The sequence below is a fragment of the Stegostoma tigrinum genome, chromosome 20 (assembly GCF_030684315.1).
Source record: "Stegostoma tigrinum isolate sSteTig4 chromosome 20, sSteTig4.hap1, whole genome shotgun sequence".
In the NCBI taxonomy this organism is placed as follows: domain Eukaryota; kingdom Metazoa; phylum Chordata; class Chondrichthyes; order Orectolobiformes; family Stegostomatidae; genus Stegostoma; species Stegostoma tigrinum.
The window spans coordinates 56814299-56836054 of record NC_081373.1 but is presented as its reverse complement, the minus strand read 5'-3'; the positions used below and the strand labels follow the sequence as shown (position 1 = coordinate 56836054).

The window sequence follows — 21756 nt, the reverse complement described above, 5'->3', positions numbered from 1 at the left end:
ATGAGAAACTCTCTCATTCGTCTGAAATCTAGCAAGAACAATCCCAACCTAGTTAACATGGTGTAGAGCTGGATGAACACAGCAGGACAAGCAGCATCAGAGGAGCAGGAAAACTAACATTTCGGGTCTAGACCCGAAACATCAGTTTCCCACTCCTCTGATGCTGTTTGGCCTGCTGTGTTCGCCCAGCTCTATACCTTGTTATCTCAGATTCTCCAGCATCGGCAGTTCCTACTATCTCTCCCCAACCTAGTTAATTTCTCCTCATATGTCAGACCTGCCACCCCCGGAATCAGTCTGGTAAACCTCTTTGGTAGGAAGATTAGAGACTTAGACTATTTTCTAAATGGGGAAAGGCTTCGGAAGTCTGTATGAAGGGTCTTGGGAATCCTAGTTCAGGGTTCTTTTGATGTTAACATTCTGGTTCATTTGACATTCATTTTAAGAGCGCTAGAACGCAAGACAAGGATGTACTGCTGAGGCTGTATAAGGATTTGGTCAGATCGCATTTGGAACATTGAGAGTAGTTTTGAGGCCGTACCTAGGGACGGATGAGTTGTCCTTGGAGGAGATCCAGAGGAGGTTTACAAGTATGTTCCTGGAGATGAAGACTTTATTATACGAGGACTGGTTGAGGGCTCTGGGTCTGTACTTGATGGAGTTGAGAAGGATGAGGGGGAGATCTCATAGAAGCTTACAGAATACTGAGAGGCCATGAAAGAGTGGATGTGGAGAAGTTTCCACTAGTAGGAGAAACTAGGAACAGAGGACACAGCCTCAGAGTTAAGCAATGAAATTTTAGAACTGAGATGAGGTGGAATTTCCTCAGCCAGAGGGTGGTCAATCTGCGGAACTCACTACTGTAGAGGCCTGTGGAGGCCAAGTCATTCACTGTATTTAAGAACGAGGTAGCTAGGTTTTTGATTTGTAAGGGGATCAAGTGTTACACGGAGAAGGCAGGAGGTTGGGTTTGAGAAATATATCAACTGTGATTGAATGGTAAAGCAGACTCAATGGACCAAATGGCCTCATTCTGCTCTCATAATAATGGTCTTTTGGAACCCTCTGCTCAACACCCCTCCCTGGCTTCCTGTAAAAAGGAGAATTCTGTTTGACTTGTCGAGTTGACCTCTTTCTGACGAAGCAACAGAATAGGTTGAATGCAGCAACATGATGGATGCTCTCTACGTAGATTTTACAAAGATATTTAACAAAGTAGCACATTAAATGCTGTTACCAAAACTGTGACTCATGGGATAGGAGTGTCCAGTCAGATAATAAAAACTTGTTAACTCTAGAAAACAAGTCATGGTAAATAGTTATCTTTTTCACTGGAGGATGCACCCAAAGGTTCACTTCTAGGACACTTTAAAAAGACATTTGGCACACTTGCCATCATTGATCAGTCCTTTGAGTATAGAAGTTTGGAAGTCATGTAGAGGTTGTATAGGACATTGGTGAGGCCTCTTCTGAAATATGTGTCTAGTTCTGGTTCTCCAGTTATAGGAAGGATATTATTACACTGGAGAGGGTTAAAAAGAGATTTACCAGGATTTTGCCGGGTATGGAAGGTTTGAGATATAAAATAAAGCTGAATAGACAATAGGTGCAGGAGTAGGCCATTCGGCTCTTCGAGCCAGCACCACCATTCATTATGATCTTGGCTGATCATCCACAATCAGTATCCTGTTTCTGCCTTATCCCCACAACCCTTGATTCCACTATCTTTAAGAGCTCTATCTATCTCTTTCTTGAAACTATCCAGAGACTTGGCCTCCACTGCCTTCTGGGGCAGAATAAGCTGGGACCTTTTCCACTGGAGTGCAGGAGGGTGACAGGAGACCTTACGGAAGTTTATAAAATAATGAGGAGTATAAACAGAGTTGATCATAGTTCTCTTTTTCTTAGGGTGGGAAATTTCAAGACCGGAGGCATTTTTTAAGGTGACAGGAGAAAGATTTAAAAAAGACATGAAGGGCAAATACTTTACACAAAGGGTGGTTCGTGTGTGGAATGAACTTCCTGCGGAAGTAGTAGATATGGGTACAATTACAATGTTTAATAGACATTTGGATAAGTACATGTATGGGAAAGGTTTGGAGGGATATGGGCCAGGAGCAGGCAGATGGGGCTAATTTAGTTTGGGATTATGTTTGGCATGGACTGGTTGGTCTGAAGGGTCTGTTCCTATGCTGTATGACTTTATGACATGAATATTCAAACACCGAGCAAAATTTCCAACTTTTCATTTCATACTAAAGTTGGAGACTAGCTAACAGCAAAAATAATAATTAACTTCAACATGACATTGTTAGGACAGCAAAATAGCCAGGCAAATGGCAGATGAAATTTAATACAAAGAAATGTGTGTTAATATTAAACAGATGTTTGAGGATAATTGATTAATCAATCAATGGGGTTAATATAAAGGGGACAACAGCAGGTTTAATGCATGGAAGGAGCTATAAAATTGTAGTTAAGACTCTTGTGGCACAGTGGTAGTGTATGTACCTCTGAGCCAGGTGGCCTGGGTTCAAGTCCCACTAGCTCCAGAGATTTGTAATAACATCACAGGTTGTTTAGAAATTTCTTAAGGCTGAGTACTTAATATACTTTATCCACAAAGAAAGGTGTCCTCGCCTCTGTTGCACTGAGTGACTTGGATCCACAGCAACTGAGTGAGGTAATACATTCTGGCAGATGCAATAGGAAGACAGCCTGATTGGCCTAGCTTCAACTGTGTGCAGGAACAGAAGAACCTGGGGGTGCATGTGTACAATCTGTGAAAGATTGAGATCACAGGCCCTATGGAATCTCCATAAATGAAGGCATAGAGTACAAAAGGAGAGAACTTCTGATGAGCCTTTATAAAACTCTGAAGACCCCAACTAGAGTATTGTGTCTATTTCCGGTCACCATACTTCAGGAAGGATGTGAAGGAACTTGAGAAAGTGCAATGAAGACTTACCAGAATGACTCTAAGGGAGGAATTTAGGGACAAGGTTAGGCCGAAAAGCTTGTTCTACTTGGAGGAAAGGAGGATGAGAAGATTTGAATGTACAGAATTACAGCAGATGTGGATAAAACAAACACAAGAAGTGCCCCCATTAGCTGATGAAACAAGGAGTAGGGGATGCAGATTAAACTTTTAGGCAAGAACTTTTGAGGGAGGAAGTGAAAGAGATTATTTCTACATAATTTGTGGTAATGATCTGGAATTCATGACATGCAAGGGTGATGGAAACAGAGACAAAGAATGATTTCAAACGGAGACTATTTAGGAACTTGAGGGAGATAACAGCTCATTGGTTAATCCTGCTGGCTCGCAATGCCAGGCATTCAATTTGGGTTCAATTCCACCCTCAGGTGTCTGTCTGTGTGGAGTTTGCACATTGTCCATGTCTGCATGGGTTTCCTCTGGGTGCTCCGGTTTCCTCCCACAGTCCAAGATGGGCAGGTTAGGTGGATTAGCCATGCTAAATCGCCGACAGTGTCCAGGAATGTGCAGGCTAGGTGGATTAGCCATGGGAAATGCAGGTTTACAGGAATAGGGGGTTGGTCTGGGTGGGATGCTTTTTGGAAGGTTGCTGTTGACCCCACGGGTCGAATGGCTTGCTTCCACACTATAAGGATTCTATAATCAAGACTACAGAAATATAGTGGCTAGGAGGACTGACTGGACTGCAGGGCGACATCTTGGATGTGATGGATCAAATGGCCTCTTTCTATGACATAATTAATCTTATAATTCTAGTAAAAGCATTGTTAATCGTTTTTGGCAATGTCAGACATTTTCTTCACACGAGTTACACTGGAAGGTTGTCAATAATTCAGAGGGAAACAAATTACCTGCCATGGATCCAGCCATTAATCGGTGAACATGCCCAGAGATACCAAGTTTAGCTATCAAGAGCTGTAAAAATAATCGAAATGAACATTTATTTGTTCACAACTCTACACACACAAAATTCTTCCCAATTTCTGCCACGATGCATATTGGTTAAAACCCCAACAACCTCAGTAACTTCACTGACACATAATTCCACACACATTTATTATTCCAAATGCCTCAGAATACAGGCCCAGTCATTCTCTCCTCAGTCAACAATCACTTCACAATCTCATGAAGCTTCATTGTAACTTCCAAGGCAACTACAGACCTGTTATCAGCAACCTGCTCAGTGAGATGTTATTACACATCTCTGGAGCAAGTGGGCCTCCCAGTTCAGATGTAGAGATATGACCAGTGTCCTATTAAAAACCACTTCCAAATAGTCTCCCCTAGGCACTTAGACAAAAATCACACACATCATACAGCAGGCTAAGTGCCCATTATGTCTGTCAGCTCTTTGATGCAGTTGTCCAACCATCCCTCCTGTTTTCCCATTGCTCATCATTTTTGTGCTCCTCCAAGTGCTCATCCAAATTTCTTCTGAAGAGTCAAAGGAATCTAAAAGTGCCTTCCAAACACAAATAATAAAAGGACAGTCAAGGGAAAGGTTGTCTTGGTTGGGGATCAAATAGGAGGCAGAGGGTATGGCTTAATTTTAAGTGATACATTTTGGAAAAAGGGATAGGGAGAGGTAATACCAAATTAATGGCACATTTCAAGATTATGACAGGTTTAGCCCAGGTAGATAAAAGAAAAGCTGGTGGAAACAAGGAGATACAATTTTAAGGTTTTGGGCTACAGCACAGAATAATGAGGATTGGGGAATGTATGAATGTTCTGCCCCCGACACAGCCGGTAACAGAATCAGAGATCAATGATTTATTGGAGGATACAGAGTACTGAGTATGATAGCAATGGACTGAAATGCACAACACAGGGCTGAAATTAGTTGACTGGCTGAAGTGTCTTCCTATGCTTCCACGATGCTATGATCTTTTGCTATTGTAAACTCTCATAATTACAGATCAGCGCTCAATAGACACGTAGGCAGCAAGAAAAAGCATCCCAAAAAGCCGAGATGCCTGCGAAAATTCACTCCTAGACCTTCTGCAGACTGAACAGAATCAGTTGGGAGCCACTCCTCCAATCACAGGCTGTTTCTCTTTTAGGCCTGCTGCTGATTACTCCACTGAGATTTGTGTCAGTGGCAAAAATGCACAAGAAGCAGCCTGTGATTGCAGGAGCAATGAGCAAACAAGAAAGAAATTAAATTAAGTGAGCCACTGGAGAACAAGTCTTTCACTGTTGGTTTCATAGTAGTAATTGGAGCTCTTAGTTATTGGGCAACAGGGGTAGGAAGTAAGACGCTTCAAGGGAGATAAGAGAGGGATTGTGTAGGTGGCGTTACAGAGAGGAAGTGAAAGCTTACAATTGGATGGAGTTCAGTTTGGATATATGTGAGGTATTGCATCTTGTACAACAAACAAGGGTAGGGCTTATACAATTAATGATGGGGTTTTAGGTAATGTAATATAACACTGGGACCTAGGGGTTGAGGTACATCTCACTTTGAAGTTTGCATCATACATAAACAGGGTGGTTTAAAAGGCATTTGGCACGCTTGCCTTCATTGCTCAGTGCTTTAAATATAGGAGATGGGAAGTCACATTAAGTTTGTACAGGACATTGGCACGGGTTCTTCTGAAATAGTGTCCAGTTTTGGTCACCCAGTCATAGAAAGGATATTATTAAGCTGGAGAGGGATCAAAAGAGATTCACCAGGATGTTGCTGGGTACGGCAGGTTTGAGAATATAAAGAAAGGCTGGATAGGCTGGGACTTTTCTCACTGAAGCGTAGGAGGGTGAGAGGAGACCTAATACAAGTTAATAAAATAATGAGGAGTATGATGGTAGTTGTCTTTTCCCAGGATAGGGGCACATTTTAAGGTGAGATGACAGAGATTTTAAAAAGTCATGAGGGGCATTTTTTTTATACAAAGGGTGTTTTGTATGTGGTATGAACTTCCAGAGGAGGTGGTGCATGTGGGTACAATTACAATGTTTAAAAAAACCATTTGTAAGAGTACATGATTCGGAAGGTTTGGAGCGATACAAGACAGGAACAGGCAGTTTAGTTTGGGTTATGGTCAGCATGATTGGGTTAGACCAAAGGGTTCCGGCTCCGTGCTATATGACTGTCTGCCTCTTTACATGAAGAGGTGAGGCTGTGAGCAGGGGAAGGGGAGGGAGAGGTCTCTGAGTGGAGTTGCGAACAGAACAAGAAACACAGAACATAGAACAATACAGCGCAGAACAGTCCCTTCGATGTTGCGCCGACCTGTGAACTAATCTAAGCCCCTCCCCCTACACTATCCCATCATTATCCATATGCTTATCCAAGGACTGTTTAAATGCCCCTAATATGGCTGAGTTCACTACATTGGCAGGCAGGGTGTTCCACGCCCTTACCACTCTCTGAGTAAAGAACCTGCCTCTGACATCTGTCTTAAATCTATCATCCCTCAATGTGTACCTATGCCCTCTTGTACAAGCTGAAGTCATCATCCTCGGAAAAAGACTCTCACTGTCCACCCTATCTAATCCTCCGATCATCTTGTACGTCTCTATTAAATCCCCTCTTAGCCTCCTTCTCTCCAATGAGAACCGACCCAAGTCACTCAGCCTTTCTTCATAGGGCCTGCGCTCCAGACCAGGCAACATCCTGGTAAATGTCCTCTGCACCTTTTCCAATGCTTCCACATCCTTCCTGTAATGGGGCGACCAGAACTGCATGCAATATTCCAAATGAGGCCGCACGAGCATTTTGTACAGTTGCAGCATGACATCATGGCTCTGGAACTCAATCCCTCTACTAATAAAACCTAACACACTGTATGCCTTCTTAACAGCACTATCAACCTGGGTGGCAACTTTCAGGGATCTATGTACATGGACACCAAGATCGCTCTGCACATCCACACTACCAAGAATCTTTCCATTGACCCGGTATTCTGCCTTCCTATTATTCTTCCCAAAGTGAATCACCTCACATTTATCCATATTAAACTCTATTTGCCACCTTTCCACCCAATTCTGCAGTTTATCCATGTCTCCCTTCAACCTGCAACATTCTTCCACTCTGTCCACCACTCCACCGACTTTAGTGTCATCTGCAAACTTACTAACCCATCCACCTCTGCCTGCGTCCAAGTCATTTATGAAAATGACAAACAGCAGTGATCCCAAAATAGATCCTTGAGGCACACCACTAGTAACCGGACTCCAGGCAGAATATTTTCCATCAACCACCACTCATTGCCTTCTTACAGAAAGCCAGTTTCTAATCCAAACTGCTGAATCTGCCTCAATCCCTTGCCTCTGTATTTTCTCCAACAGCCTACCATGTGGAACGTTATCAAAGGTTTTACTGAAGTCCATGTACACCACGTCAACTGCCCTTCCTTCATCCACATGCTTGGTCACCTTCTTAAAAAGCTCAATGAGGTTTGTGAGACACGGCCTGCCCAAGGAGAAGGACTACAAAGTGGTGGAAGGCGACGCTACGAGGGATCAGGGAAGAAGTGAGAGTCAGGATGTAGGCAAAGTTTGAGAAAAGGGGAAAGTGGTAAGGATGGGGACAGAAGAGAAAGTGAGGCTAGGACAGAAGAGAAGGGAAGGCCAGAAGGGGAGAAGAGTTTTAAGCCAATCAACAAAGGAATACACAGTTAAAGAAAGAATAAAGAACAAAGAAAATTACAGCACAGGAAGAGGCCCTTCAGCCCTGCAAGCTTGTACCGATTGAGATCCTCTGTCTAAACCTGTCACCTATTTTCTAAGGGTCTGTATCCCTTTGCTCCCTGCCCGTCCACGTGCCTGTCCAGATACATCTTAAAAGACACTATCGTGTCTGCGTCTACCACCTCTGCTGGCAACACGTTCCAAGCACCCACCACCCTCTGCGTAAATAACTTTCCACACATATCTCCCTTAAACTTTCCTCCTCTCACTTTGAACTCATGACCCCTAGTAATTGAGTCCCTGCTTTGGGGAAAAAGCTTCTTGCTATCCTCTTTGTCTATACCCCTTATGATTTTGTAGACCTCAATCAGGTCCCCCCTCAATCTCCATCTTTCTAATGAAAATAATCCTAATCTGCTCAACCTTTCTTCATAGCTAGCGCCCGCCATACCAGGCAACATCCTGGTGAACCTCCTCTACTTCCTCTCCAAAGCATCCACATCCTTTTGGTAATGTGGCAACCAGAACCGTAAGCAGTACTCCAAATGTGGCCGAACCAAAGTGTTATACAACTGTAACATGACCTGCCAACTCTTGTACTCAATACCCCGTCCAATAAAGGAAAGCATGCCGTATGCCTTCTTGACCACTCCACTGACCTGCGTTGCCACCTTCAGGGAACAATGGACCTGAACACTCAGATCTCTCTGAACATCAATTTTCCCCAGAACGTTTCCATTTACTTAATTGAAACATATAAAATAATCAGACGGTTTACTAGGGTGGACAGGGAGAACCTTTTTCCTAGGATAGTGACGGCAAGCACGAGGGGGCATAGCTTTAAATTGAGGGCTGAAAGACATAGGACAGATGTCAGAGGTAGTTTCTTTACTCAGAGAGTAGTAAGGGAATGGAACGCTTTGCCTGCAACGGTTGTAGATTCGCCAACTTTAGGTACGTTTAAGTCGTCATTGGATCAGCATATGGATGTACATGGAATAGTGTAGGTTAGATGGGCTTCAGATCGGTATGACAGGTCAGCACAACATCGAGGGCCAAAGGGCCTGTACTGTGCTACCCCTTCCAGTACTACTCTCTGTCTCCTGCTGCCCAGCCAGTTTTTTTATCCATCTAGCTAGCACACCCTGGACTCCATGCGACTTCACTTTCTCCATCAGCCTGCCATGGGGAACCTTATCAAACACCTTACTGAAGCCCATGTATATGACATCTACAGCCTTTCCCTCATCAATCAACTCTGTCACGTCCTCAGAGAATTCTATTAAGTTGGTAAGACATGACCTTCCCTGCACAAAACCTTGTTGTCTATCACTGGTAAGTCCATTTTCCTCCAAATGGGAATAGATCCTATCCCTCAATATCTTCTCCAGCAGCTTCCCTACCACTGAAGTCAGGCTCACTGTCGATAATTACCTGGATTATCTCTGCTACCCTTCTTAAACAAGGGGACAACATTAGCAATTCTCCAGTCCTCCGGGACCTCACCCGTGTTTAAGGATGCCGCAAAGTTATCTGTTAAGGCCCTGGCTATTTCCTCTCTCGCTTCCTTCAATAACTAAGAAACAAGGAATAGGGAGCTTGAAATCTCTCTTTAAGAACCAGAGGGTGGCTAAGAGTCATCACAGCAGAATTCTGAGAGACATCGCCGCAGTCATCACGACTGTATAGCAGGTCAGAGAGAACCTCATGTCCAAGTATGATTAAACCCGAAACACTACATTGGTGTTTCTGACACTCCCTCCTCCTCTCAACCACAAAAAGGGGCTCTGTGAGGAAGATGACTGGCAAGGTGAAGGTGTAGAAGGTGGCAGCCATTAAGAGAGTGGGCCAGTAACAGATTTGAAGTGCCTCGGTGTGAGGAGGCTGAGCAGGGGTACAGGTAAAAGCAGGCAAGGGCTCTTTAACTTTACTGTCTTTCAGTCTAGACTGAAGGCAGTGGGGATGGCAGTTAAGGCAGTAGCATGCTCCTCCAGCAGGATGTGGGAGATCAGGAAGATTTTCAGTTTCCCTGGTGGCTACACCTGCGAGAAGCGCACCTGGCTGCATCTCCTGACGGACCGCGTTAGGGAACGGGAACTGAAGCTGGATATACTCAGGATCATCCAAGACGCGGAGAACATCACTGATAAGGGCTATAGTGAAGTGGTCACTCCCAAGGTGCAGGGTGCAGGTAGCTGGCAGAGGTAAAGGGGGAAGGCAGATAATGCAGGATCCCCTGTGGTCACTCCCCTCAATAACAGGTATACAAACCTGATACTATTGGCGGGGGGGGGGGGGGGGGGGGGGGGGGTTCAAGGCATTGAGTATAGGAGTTGGGATGTTATGTTAAAGCTGTAAAAGTTGTTGGTGAGGCTGTACTTGGAATATTGTCTACAGTTTTGGTCACCCTGTCATAGAAAAGATATAGTTAAACTGGAATGCGTGCAAAGAAGATTTACGAGGATGTTGCCAGGACTAGTAGGCATGAGGTATAGGGAGAGGTTGGCTAGGTTTGTACTTTATTCCTTGGAACATCGGAGAATGTGGGGTAATCTTATCAAGGTATATAAAATCATGAGGGGCATAGATAAGATGAATGCATATAGTCACTTTCCTGGAGTTGGGGAATTGAAAACTAGAGGGCATAGGTTTAAAGCAAGTGGGATAGATTTGAGGAGGGTCTGAGGTGCAACTTCTTCACTCAGAGAGTGGTGCGTATATGGAACGGGCTGTCAGAGAAAGTGGTGGATGAGAAGAGTTTAGAGGGATATGGACCAAATGAGGGCAATTGGAGCTAGTGAGTGGGCACCATGTTCAGCATGGGCCAATTTGGGCCAAAGGGTCTGTTTCCATGCTCTATGATTCTAAATGTATGTTGATTCTCTAACTTAAATGCCCAAAAGTTCTGGCGCTACTATATGGGAACAAACATAGTGGGTGCAATTGCAATGAAAACTGTCAATTGTTAAGTTGAAATCTGAGATGCAGTAAAAAGGGTACTGGTAACTGGTTAAATTTTCCAGCTGTGTGCACATGCAATGGAAACGCATTGTATGTGACATCAGCCCGAGAAGTGTTTTTAGGATGATAGCTTTGTGTGTATATCAGTTACTTTGAGGCTTAAAAAAAAATTTCCCTGCTAGCTTCAGTCTGTTGTCTTGTGCTAATTTTATTATTGTGATGTCCAGTAAATCAATGATTTTCTTGTGCATGTGACTTCATGTTTAATACAGTTCACAATTATTGAGGATATCGATGAATTCTTCTCACTCTGCTTCTGTGCAAGTATAAAACCACAAATATAAAAGGTACTGCTACTCTGCAACTGCATCATCTAATAAATCAGTCAATCAGAATGATAAACGGAGCCCCTGAATACCAAAGAAGAGCCCCCAGAATTTAAAAGCAGTTATAGACTCGTAGAGCCGTACAGCATGGAAACAGACCTTTCAGTCTAACTTGTCCATGCTGACTGGATATCCTAAATGATTCCAGTCGCATTTGACCCAATATCCCTCTATACCCTTTCTATTCATGCACTCATCCAGATGCCTTTTAAATGGTGTAACTGTGCCAGTCTCCATCACTTCCTCTGGCAGGACATTCCATACTTGCATCACACTCTGTGTGGAACAAGTTGCCCCTTCGGTCCAGTTTAAATCTTTCCCCTCTCACCTTAAACCTATGCCTTCTAGTTCTGGACACCTCCACTTCAGGAGAAAGGCCTTGGCTATTCACGCTATCCACGCCCCTCAGGATTTTACAAACCTCTAACGTCACCCCTCAGCTTTCGACACTCCAGGGAAAATAGTCCGAGTCTATTCGGCCTCTTCCTTTAGCTCAAACCCTGCAACCCAGCAACATCCTTTTAAATGTTTTCTGAACACTTTCAAGTTTCACAACATCCTTCCTATAACAGGAAGACCAGAATTGATCGCAGAATTCCAAAAGTGGCCTAGCCATGGTCCTGTACCGCTGCAACACGATCTCCAAACTCCTATACTCAATGATCAGTAAAGGCAAGCATACCCTCGAGGAAGTCTCAAAAAGAACCCTCATGGGAAAAACGAAATTCCTGACATATGAACATATAAACCCAGCTATTCCCTCCACATAGAACAATTCTCTCATTTCACAAATCTCTCTCATGAACCTTCAATGAATTCAAAGCAAGTAGATCCTTCTTTAGGTAATAGGATTTAAGCCATTCACTCCGTTTGAGGTACGATCTCACCAAAACACTACAGAATTGCAATTAGAATTCTCACATACAAACATTAATCCCTTTGTAATAAAGGCTGACACTAATGTTTTCATATTTGTTGTCAATCCTGAATACTGACAGAGGAGAGGATTCCTCTAGGGAGTTCAAGTCCATAGCACAATGGATGGCTCAGCTACACACAGAGGGAAGAGAAATGTTAAGATAGCAGTACTGACAGGGCTAGAGAGGGGGCTCTGGATTTCTGTGATATTGTTTCCAATTCCATATAAGAGTGGGATGCAACACCAATGAGATCGCTGAGGTACCAGAGAAAGAGTTGTAGAGAAGGACCCAAGTAAGATTGGAACAAGGAAATCCTTACTTGCAATCAGCGGGTGCAATTCTAAATTTAGTTTTAGGGAATTCAGCCAGGCAAGTAGAAGGGGCGATAGTGAGACAGTATTTCTGAAATGATACTCATAATTCAATTAGGTTTAGCATAGTTATGTAAAATGACAAATATTAAATAGAAGTAAAGATCCGAAACTGGGGGAAAGCCAAAGATGTTAAGCAAACAAGAAATTTTTTTCAAACTAGACAAGAAACAGGTACTTGGGGGTAAATCTATATCAGAGTAATTGGGGGCATTCAAGGAAATTCAAGGGTTCAGGATAAACATGTTCAATACAGAATAGATAGATTAGTCAAATCTAAAGCCCCTGGATGTCAAACTGTACACAGTGTAAAAGAAGCAGAGGAACGTATGTTTGACACCAAGAGCTTGGCATTGTAGAAAACCTAGAGCAGAACAATGTGAACAGGGGAAATTAAGAAAGCAAAGAGAAGGCACAAACAATACTCGTAAATAAAGTTCAAGGAAACATCAAAGATGTTTCATAATTACATAAAGAGTACAAGGATAACTAAGGAAAGTGTAGGAACCAAAAATGGGAAGGAAACAAATGATATTAGCAAGATTTTTCATAGATATTATGCAGAGATTGATAATGACATTTTGGCTAAGAAGGAAGAGTGTGAAATATGGAACTGAAACTCTTTATGATCAGCAATTTAATCAATTCCAAGCAATTTAATCAAAACCTCCATGTAGAAAGATATAGCTTAACCAAGATGATTAAAGCTGGAATTGAAAATAAGAAGGGGGTTATCACTTTAATGGGATTGTGCGATAGGGACCCCAATTGTTGGCAGAAATTGAGGAGTAAATATGGAGGAAGTAGATTAGAATAGATTAGATTCCCTACAGTGTGGAAGCAGGCCCTTCGGCTCAACAAGTCCACTCCGCCCCTTGATATATCCCACCCAGACCCATCCCCCTATAACCCACACACCCCTGAATACTATGGGCAATTTAGCACGGCCATCCACCTAACCTGCACATTTTTGGACTGTGGGAGGAAACCAGAGCACACGAAGGAAACCCATGCAGACATGGGGAGAATGTGCAAACTCCACACAGGCAGTCGCCCAAGGGTAGATTTGAACCCAGATCCCTGGCGCTGTGAGACTGCAGTGCTAACCACTGAGCCACCATGCCGCCCAACATCCCAAGATCCCAGATTGCTGTAGGAACAATAGAACCATAATAGTAGGGGATTTTAACTTCCCAAACATAGTCTGGAACTGCCACAGTGTTAAGGGCTTGAATGGGGAGGAATGTGTTAAGTGTGTTCAGGAAAACCTTCTCAGTCAACATGTAGATGGCCCTACTACAGGAGGCATGGTAAGTAAGTTTGTGGATGACACCAAAACTCCTTGTATAGTGGACAGCCAAGAAGGTCATCTAAGAGTACAACAGGATCTTGATCACCTGGGTCAGAACAACACAGAATGGTAGATGGAATTTAATTCAGATAAATGCGAGATGTTGCACTTTGGCAAGCCAAACCAGAGCTGGACTTACACAGTTAATGGTAGGGCCCTGGGGAGTGTTGTCAAACATAGACCTGGTGTGCAGGTACATAGGGGCGGCACGGTGGCTCAGTGGTTAGCAGTGCAGCCTCAGAGTACCAGGGACCCGGGTTCGATTCCAGCCTCAGGCAACTGTCTGTGTAGAGTTTGCACATTCTCCCTGTGTCTGCATGGGTTTCCTCCGGGTGCTCGGGTTTCCTCCCACAGTCCAAAGATGTGCAGGCTAGGTGGATCGGCCAAGCTAAATTGCCCGTAGTGTTCAGGGATGCGTGGGTTATAGGGGGATGGGACTTGGTGGGAACCTTCAAGGGGCAGTGTGGACTTGTTGGACTGAAGGGCCTGTTTCCACACTGTAGGAATCAAATCTAATCTAATCTAAACTAAAATAGTTCCTCCTACCTAAGACAGGTAGACAGGGTGGTGAAGGTGGTGTCTGGCATGCTTACCTTAATTGATTAGACCGGTACTGAGTACAGGAGTTGGGACATCATGTCACAGCTGTACAAGACATTGTTAAGGTCACACTTTAAGTACTGCATACAATTCTGCTCACCCTGCTTTAGGAAGGATGTTATTAATCTGGGAAGGATACAGAAAACATTTACAAGAATGTTGCCATGATTGAGACAGCACATTGACTCAGTGGTTAGAGTAGCTACCTCACAGCTACCTCCCAGGGCTCTGGGTTTGATTCTACCTTTGGGCGACTGTCTGTGTTGAGTTTGCACATTCTCCCTATATCTGCATAGGTTTCCTCGAGATGCTCTGATTTCCTCCCACAATCCAAAGATATGCAGGCTAGGTGGACTGACCATGTTAAATTGCCCATAGTGTCCAGGAATGTGTTGGCTAGGTGCATTAGCTGTGGGAAATACAGGCTTACAGAGACAGAGTCGGGGGTTTAGTCTGGGCCGGATGTTCTTTGGAGGGTCAGAATGTGCTCAATGGGCCAAATGGCTTGCTTCCACACTGTAGAGATTTTATGATTCTATTGGAAGGCTTGAGTTATAAGGAAAGAATCAGACAATCATAAAATCCCTACTGTGTAGAAACAGGCCCTTCGGCCCACAAAGTCTACACCGACCCTCAAATGAGCATCCCACCACTGCCCACCCTATCCCTGCAACCCTGCATTTCCCATTGCCACCCCACTTGCCTACACATCCTTGGTCACTATGGGCAATTTAGCATGGCAAATCCACCTAACCTGCACATCTTTAGACTATGGAAGGAAACCACAACAGCTGGAAGAAACCCATGAAGACACCAGGACAATGTGCAAACACCACACAGACAGTTGCCTGAGGATAGAACTGAACTCGGGTCCCTGGTGCTGTGAGGCAGCAGTGCTAACCACTGAGCCAATCTGCCACCTCAAATGATGCAGGCTGGATGTGTTGGGGCGTTTTTCCTTGGAGTGTAGGAAGCTACGTGTTTACCTGATAGAGGTTTCTTTAAAATCATGAGGGGCACAGATAACGTGAATAGCCAAAGTACTTTCCCTAGGGTAGGGACATCCAAGACTACAGGGCATAGATTCAAGGTGAGAGGAAAAAAAGATTGAAAAGGGACCTGAAGAGCAGCTTTTTTGCACAGATGGTGGTGTGAATATGGAACAAACTCCCAAAGAAGGTACAATAACAACATTTAAAAGATGTTTGGACAGGCACATGGATAGAAAAACTTGAGGGATTTGGGCCAAATTCAGGCAAACAGATTAGTTCAGTTTCAGAAACTTAGTCAGTATGGTGAGTTGAGCTGAGGGGCCTTTTTCCATGCTGTAAGAATCTATGATTCTTGACTCTAATAAAGGAGACCAAGGGTCACTGGCCTTGAAGTGTTAGCTCTGCTTCTCTCTGCACAGAGGCTCCAGATCTGCGGAGTTTATCCAGCATTTTCTGTTTGCGAATTAAGGGGACTGGTTAAGGGAAGGCCATATCTGAGTCATTTGAATGACTTGCGAATGAAGGTGCAGTATTTATATAGCTTAACCAGTTCAGTTTCTGATCAATGATACCCCCAGGATATGATAGTGATTTGGTTATGGTAATGCCAGAGATTTACGACACATATCTGGAATGTAAGTGCAAGTCTTCAGTAATACTGTCAGAATACTGTCATGGCCCATAGACTTTGGAGTATCCAGCTATTCCTTGATGTCGAGTGGAGTGAGCTGAACTGGCTAAAGACTGACAACTGCGATGCTGCGGACCTCAGTAGGAGGCCAAGATGGACCATCTACTCTGCACTTTTGCTGATAACTGTAAATGCATCAGCCTTGTCTTTTGCCCTGATGTGCTGGGCTCTCCCATCATTGTGATTGGGAACAAGTGGGAAATTGCCTCCATCTATTAGTTCTTTCCTTATACAACACCATTCACAACATTGATGCATGAGGACTGCAGTGCTTACAGCTGATCTGTTGGTTGTGGAATCTCTTAGCTCTAACACTTGCTCCTTCTGTTGTTTAGCACACAAATGGTCCTTTGTTCTAGCTTTACCACACTGACCCTTTTAGGTGATTTTTATGTCTGCCTGGTCCTGCTCTGAGCATGCTCTCCTGCATTCCTCATTGAACCAGGACTGATATTCCTGCTTGATAGCAATAGCAGAGCTAGAATATGTCCAACCGTGAGGTTATAGATTGTGATTCAATACAATTCTGCTGATGGCCCATAACATCTTATGAATGGTCAGTTCTAAGTTGCCAAATCTATTTTAAATCTGTCTCATTTAGCACAGTGCCGTATACAGACCAGGCAATGTTATGATTAGATTTCTCAATAGACAGTGGGCACAGATGCAATGTGCTGAATAGTCTTCTTCTGTGCTATAATGATTCAACGAAACTGCCGACCACAAGACACTCTAGAGACCACAAAATTCTCAACACAATTTACCACTGAAGCACAGTAGTACAGCCATTTATCATTAGGGAAAATGATGATGCAGTGAGCATTGTTGCTGGAGCAGTGATCCAGCAACACAGGTAAAAAGCCTGAGTTCAAATTCCACCACAACAGATGGTCAGATCTGAATAGTTAAAATATGGAATCAGAAGTCTATTGGACCCATTGCTGATCGTCAAGGAAACCCATCTGTTTCATTAATGACATTTAGAGGAAAAAATGTGCCGTCCCTATCTGGTCTGACTTACATGTGTACCCAGACCCAAAGTGGTTGGTCCTAACTAATCCTATGAAAGTCGACTAGTTGTACCAAACAGTTAACATGTTGAAAAGGAATGAAACCAGATAAACCACCTAGCATCAACAGATGCACTGGGAACACAACTCATTCAATCCTACAAAGTCCTCCTTAGTAACTTCAGGGAGCCAGCATCAACATCAAAGAAAGCTGTCTCACAGACTAATCAAGCAACAGACTGACATATTTATGGAATCATACCTTCCAGATAATGTCCCAGATACCACCATCATGCTCTGTCCCAACATCACACTTTAAGTATACAGTCAGGAGCCACTTCCTCCACCGCATCCTTGAGGTTACCATTAACTAGGAACTGAACTGGACCATATAAATACAGTGGCTGCAAGACAGGGCAGAGGCTAGGTATCCTGCAATTAGTCACAAACTTCCCCAAGAGCCTGTCCACCACCTACATAGCTCAGTTGAGGTGTGTGATTGAATACTCCACAGTTGCTTGGATGACTGACACTGTGTCTTCATTCCCTCCATCAATGACACACTTTTTGCATCATCTACAAGAGGCAATGGAAAAAAATCACCAAGGTTTGCTTAGGCATTACCTTTCAAAAACACAATCATTACCACACAGAAGCTCAAGAGCAGCAGATATAAGGGAACATAACCTGTAAGTTCCTCTCAATGCACCTACTGTCCTGATTTGGATCTATATCACCTTTCTTGCCCTGGGACCCCTCAACATTAACTCCAGAGCCAATAAAATCTCATTCCATTAGGTCAAATGACCCAATGATTACTTTTTACTCTACCCCACTGCCCAAAACTCTTTCACAATAAATACTATTTGAAGGAGAAATTGAGGGTTCAGAATATATTCTGGGTGTGGATGTAACGTGCATCAAGAGTAGCTCAGCATTGAAAATAACCAGTTCAATCAGTAGTTGATCCAAATCTTAAAAGCCATAACTGCGAGACTGGGTCTGCTGCAGGCAGTGAGGGAACCAATAAGAAGAAAATTCATGCTTGACTACAACAGTTTGTCTGTCACAGACGTATCTGACCATAATAGCACTGGTAGGAATGATCACTGCAAAGTTCTTAACATTCATAGTATTACAATAGTTGAATCCCGCCACTACCTCCATCAGATCCTTGAGGTTACCATTAACTAAGAACTGAACTGGACCATATAAATACAGTGGCTGCAAGAGATGGCAGAGGCTAGGTATCCTGCAATTAGTCACAAACTTCCCCAAGAGCCTGTCCACCACCTACATAGCTCAGTTGAGGTGTGTGATTGAATACTCCCCGATTGCTTGGATGACTGGCACTATGTCATCATTCCCTCCATCAAAGACGCACTTTGTGCATCATCTACAAGAGGCAGTGGAAAAATTCACCAAGGTTTGCTTAGGCAGTACCTTTCAAAAACACAATCATACCACACAGAAGCTCAAGAACAGCAGATATATGGGAACATAAGCTGTAAGTTCCTCTCAATGCACCTACTGTCCTGATTTGCATCTATATCACCTTTCTTGCACTGTGGCTAGGTCAAAAACCTGGAATTCCTTCCTTAACAGCAACATGGATACAACTACACCAGAAAGACTGATGCAGCTCAAAAAGGCAGCTCCATCACCAACTTCTCTGGGGCAATTAGGGTCAGACAGTAAATGTTGGCACAGCCAGTGAAGCCCAAATTTCATGAATAAATAAAAAGAAGTTCTTTTACAGATTACTGTTCTGCTCCTCCAGAATATAAGACCTTAGAATATTAGACCTATTAGAGTTTACTACTACACTACAGTTTCCCATTCATTCAGATCAGCAAGCCATAGAACAAAAATGACTGTCACAAACTGTACCTGCATATTAATTCCATATTATAATAATGCTATTATCATGAATTCTATTTATTCAACTAACTTTACCTTTCTGTATCGGTCAAACGCAGTGAACTGAATAGCACCATAAGGAAAGATCCTGACCATCATTGCTCCGTTGCCTTTATACAGGCCAAGGAAGCCTTCTTTCTGTGGAACAGCTCGCAGAGTAGAAAACACTCCTGTAAGAAAGATCCCAGTCACAAACTGAGCTCCAAATATTGAGCCTTTAATTCCAAAACTGATTCTGATCATAAGCATTTCTTAAAACTGGATAATTTATGAGCATATGTGCAACAACATCACTAGAGAAAGGGTGTATTCAAAATGTGAGAAATTTACAATGACATTTTGCATCACAAATGTAGAGGTAGAAATTTGGAAACTAGATGCACAAATAATATCAGAATAGCTTAAAATGAATTGTGTTTTGTGTTTCCTGGTTCAAATGCCTCCTGTTCTTTAACTTCATTTCACCTGACAACTACACTGGTTTCAATACCCTTTGTGCAGTGGAATCAATACATACCAGTGGCTTGTTTGAAAACAGAACATATCTCTGTATGAATATTCTGACAAACTTGACTTAAGGTCATTTCTTTTTTCTCCCACATTACTTAAATTACTTTGATGCACAGGTTGAAATCTATCAATGTCAAAGCAGGAATTAGTCACTAATGGCAGCAGATTTTCAGGGCAGTAAACAGGGTCATGGAGGAACAAAATGGACTGATTTCATCTCAGGTGCAATCTGTAACACACATATGGTGTAATGCCAAAGGCTTGCACGGGCCCAACAACGTGTCAGGCACAGAATATATCCCCAACACTTATTGCGCAACAACAGCCATTCCAGCAAACAAATGTTGGGCAATTTAAAGACAAATAGTTTTATTTTGGACCCAGTGTGCCCCATAGTAATAGCGTTTATGCATTCGGGTTGTAACCACACCAAATGGACTGTAGCAGCTCACCACCGCCTTCTCAATGGTAACAAGGGAGAGACAATAAAAGCTGGCCCAGCCAGCAACACCCATATCCTCTGAATGAATAAAACACAAAGTAAATTCTGCCCTGTCCTAGTTCACCTATTCCCTGCCATACTCCCTGGCTTCTGTATGGCAATCGACTCTCCAACCACACAGGAAAATTAACCCTGCCTCCCACAAGGTAATGGGTAATTACCCCTCATCAACCCAGTAGAATAAACCCAGCCCCCGGAAAATTATATAGACAATCAGGAGGCCAGGCAGCATCTGGAGGAAAGGAGCAATCAATGTTTCAGTTAATATCCTTCTTCGGGACGAAATGTGGGAGTAGGGGGAGCTGCAGATGAAAGAGGTGGCAGCAGTGGTCATAGAACGGTGGTGATAGGTAAACACAGTAGTAGGTATGACCTGGAGTTTGTCGTAAGTGCAAGAATTTTCCAATCATTCTCCTATAGTGTCTTGGCTGCTTTGTGTGATAATGTATGCATTATTCATCTTTAAGAAAAGATTCTCAGCTACCAATTCTTTGTGATATTTCCATTGCACTGTCCATTTGTCACCTTGAGTAATAATCCAATTTACTTTTGAAAGTTGCAACTAAATCTGCTTCCACTTCCCCTTCTGCAGTGTATTATAGACCATAACAAGAGAGCAACAGGTCAGTGGAAAATACCTCTCACTATGCAAAATATGGGCTACAATGTGGATGAAGGTTGGAGATTGGTGCAGTAAATGGGAATAAAGACCAAAATAAAAGGAAGAGTTGTCTTGCATAGTGAGATATCTAGAATGCACTATCTGAAAGCATGAATGATGCAATTCAACACTAACTTTGTAAAGAGAAATGGGATTTCAAAGACTGCAGCTGACACAAGACAGTGAAGTGAGGTAAAAACCAAGGAAGTTCATAACAAGTTTAAGGAACTCAATGACAGGCAGTCTGTAACCAAATAGATTTATGATAAGCTTCAGAAAAGCCAGGTAAAGATGAGGTATTTCTCGCACTTATGACGAAGTCCAGGGAAATGTGTACACTTTAAAGCTAGTTCAATTGAGTGAAATTACGAAGCCGAGAGATGAATTTCTCAAGTCTAAATCTAACAGCTAACTGGACCTGACAAGATGCTGTCTTTCCAGATGCTGTATTATAAAGGAACAGGATATGAACCATTGAAAAGTATCAGTAATGTCTTTTTTGGGGGGAATGCAAGTGCTCTCTATGTGTGTTGAACGTAAATCAGTTGTGTACAGAACAGGCCCTTCAGCCCACCATGTCTGTGCTGACCATGATGTCATTCTAAACTAATCCTATCTACCTGCACATATTCTGATCTTTATAATGCAGGGAATGTCTTGACGAAGCAGCCAAGGGTGGTTGGGGGCTCCTGCAATTATGTCCTAGGGTTAAGATGATTGGCTTCCAAAAACTGCTGTCATCTTCCTTTGTGCTAGGCAGATCTTTAGACAGTGAAGAATAGGAGGACCTGGAGAATGTTCAACTACCAATGCATTTCAATGTACACTGCTATTTTTGGGATCAGCACACATTGGATTAAAACAGATTTTTCAATTACTCTCAACAGGACTGCTTTGTTGAATGATAAGATGTTGATAAAGTGGGAAAATCAATCATTCAATTCAAAAAAATTTGGAGTGTTTCTTTCATTATTGTTGACAGCAATCAAGTGCTTGGGTTGATCTGTAACAACATCTCACATTGGAGAGAAGATAAACATGAATGCATTGTCTTGTCTCCACATTATGTGAAGTCTTCATCATGTTTCTTTCAATATACTGCATTTTAATGTGAGCATGCATTGTATGTACAGATCAAGGTAGAACCACAATGGAAGTCTGGGATATTACAAATGTTAGAGGTCAAGTAGTCTGAGCTCATTTTAGATAAATGCTTCATTCCCCTCTGCCTGCAGCTGCAAACTTACTCAT

General features: G+C 43.0%; 1 protein-coding gene across 4 annotated transcripts in view; it reads right to left on the bottom strand.

The window, feature by feature from the left end:
- Positions 1 to 21756, bottom strand: part of slc25a16 (solute carrier family 25 member 16) — a 57859-nt gene that overhangs the window by 20990 nt on the left and 15113 nt on the right. For 3 of the 4 annotated variants that reach the window (XM_048551525.2, XM_048551526.1, XM_048551528.2), the window contains exons 4-5: positions 18869 to 19002; positions 3850 to 3913 (exon numbers count right to left, since the gene is read on the bottom strand). In XM_048551525.2, coding sequence (XP_048407482.2) covers positions 3850 to 3913; positions 18869 to 19002 — 198 coding nt within the window. The remainder of the gene's footprint in view (positions 1 to 3849; positions 3914 to 18868; positions 19003 to 21756) is intronic. The other variant, XM_059653197.1, reaches the window with a different exon arrangement.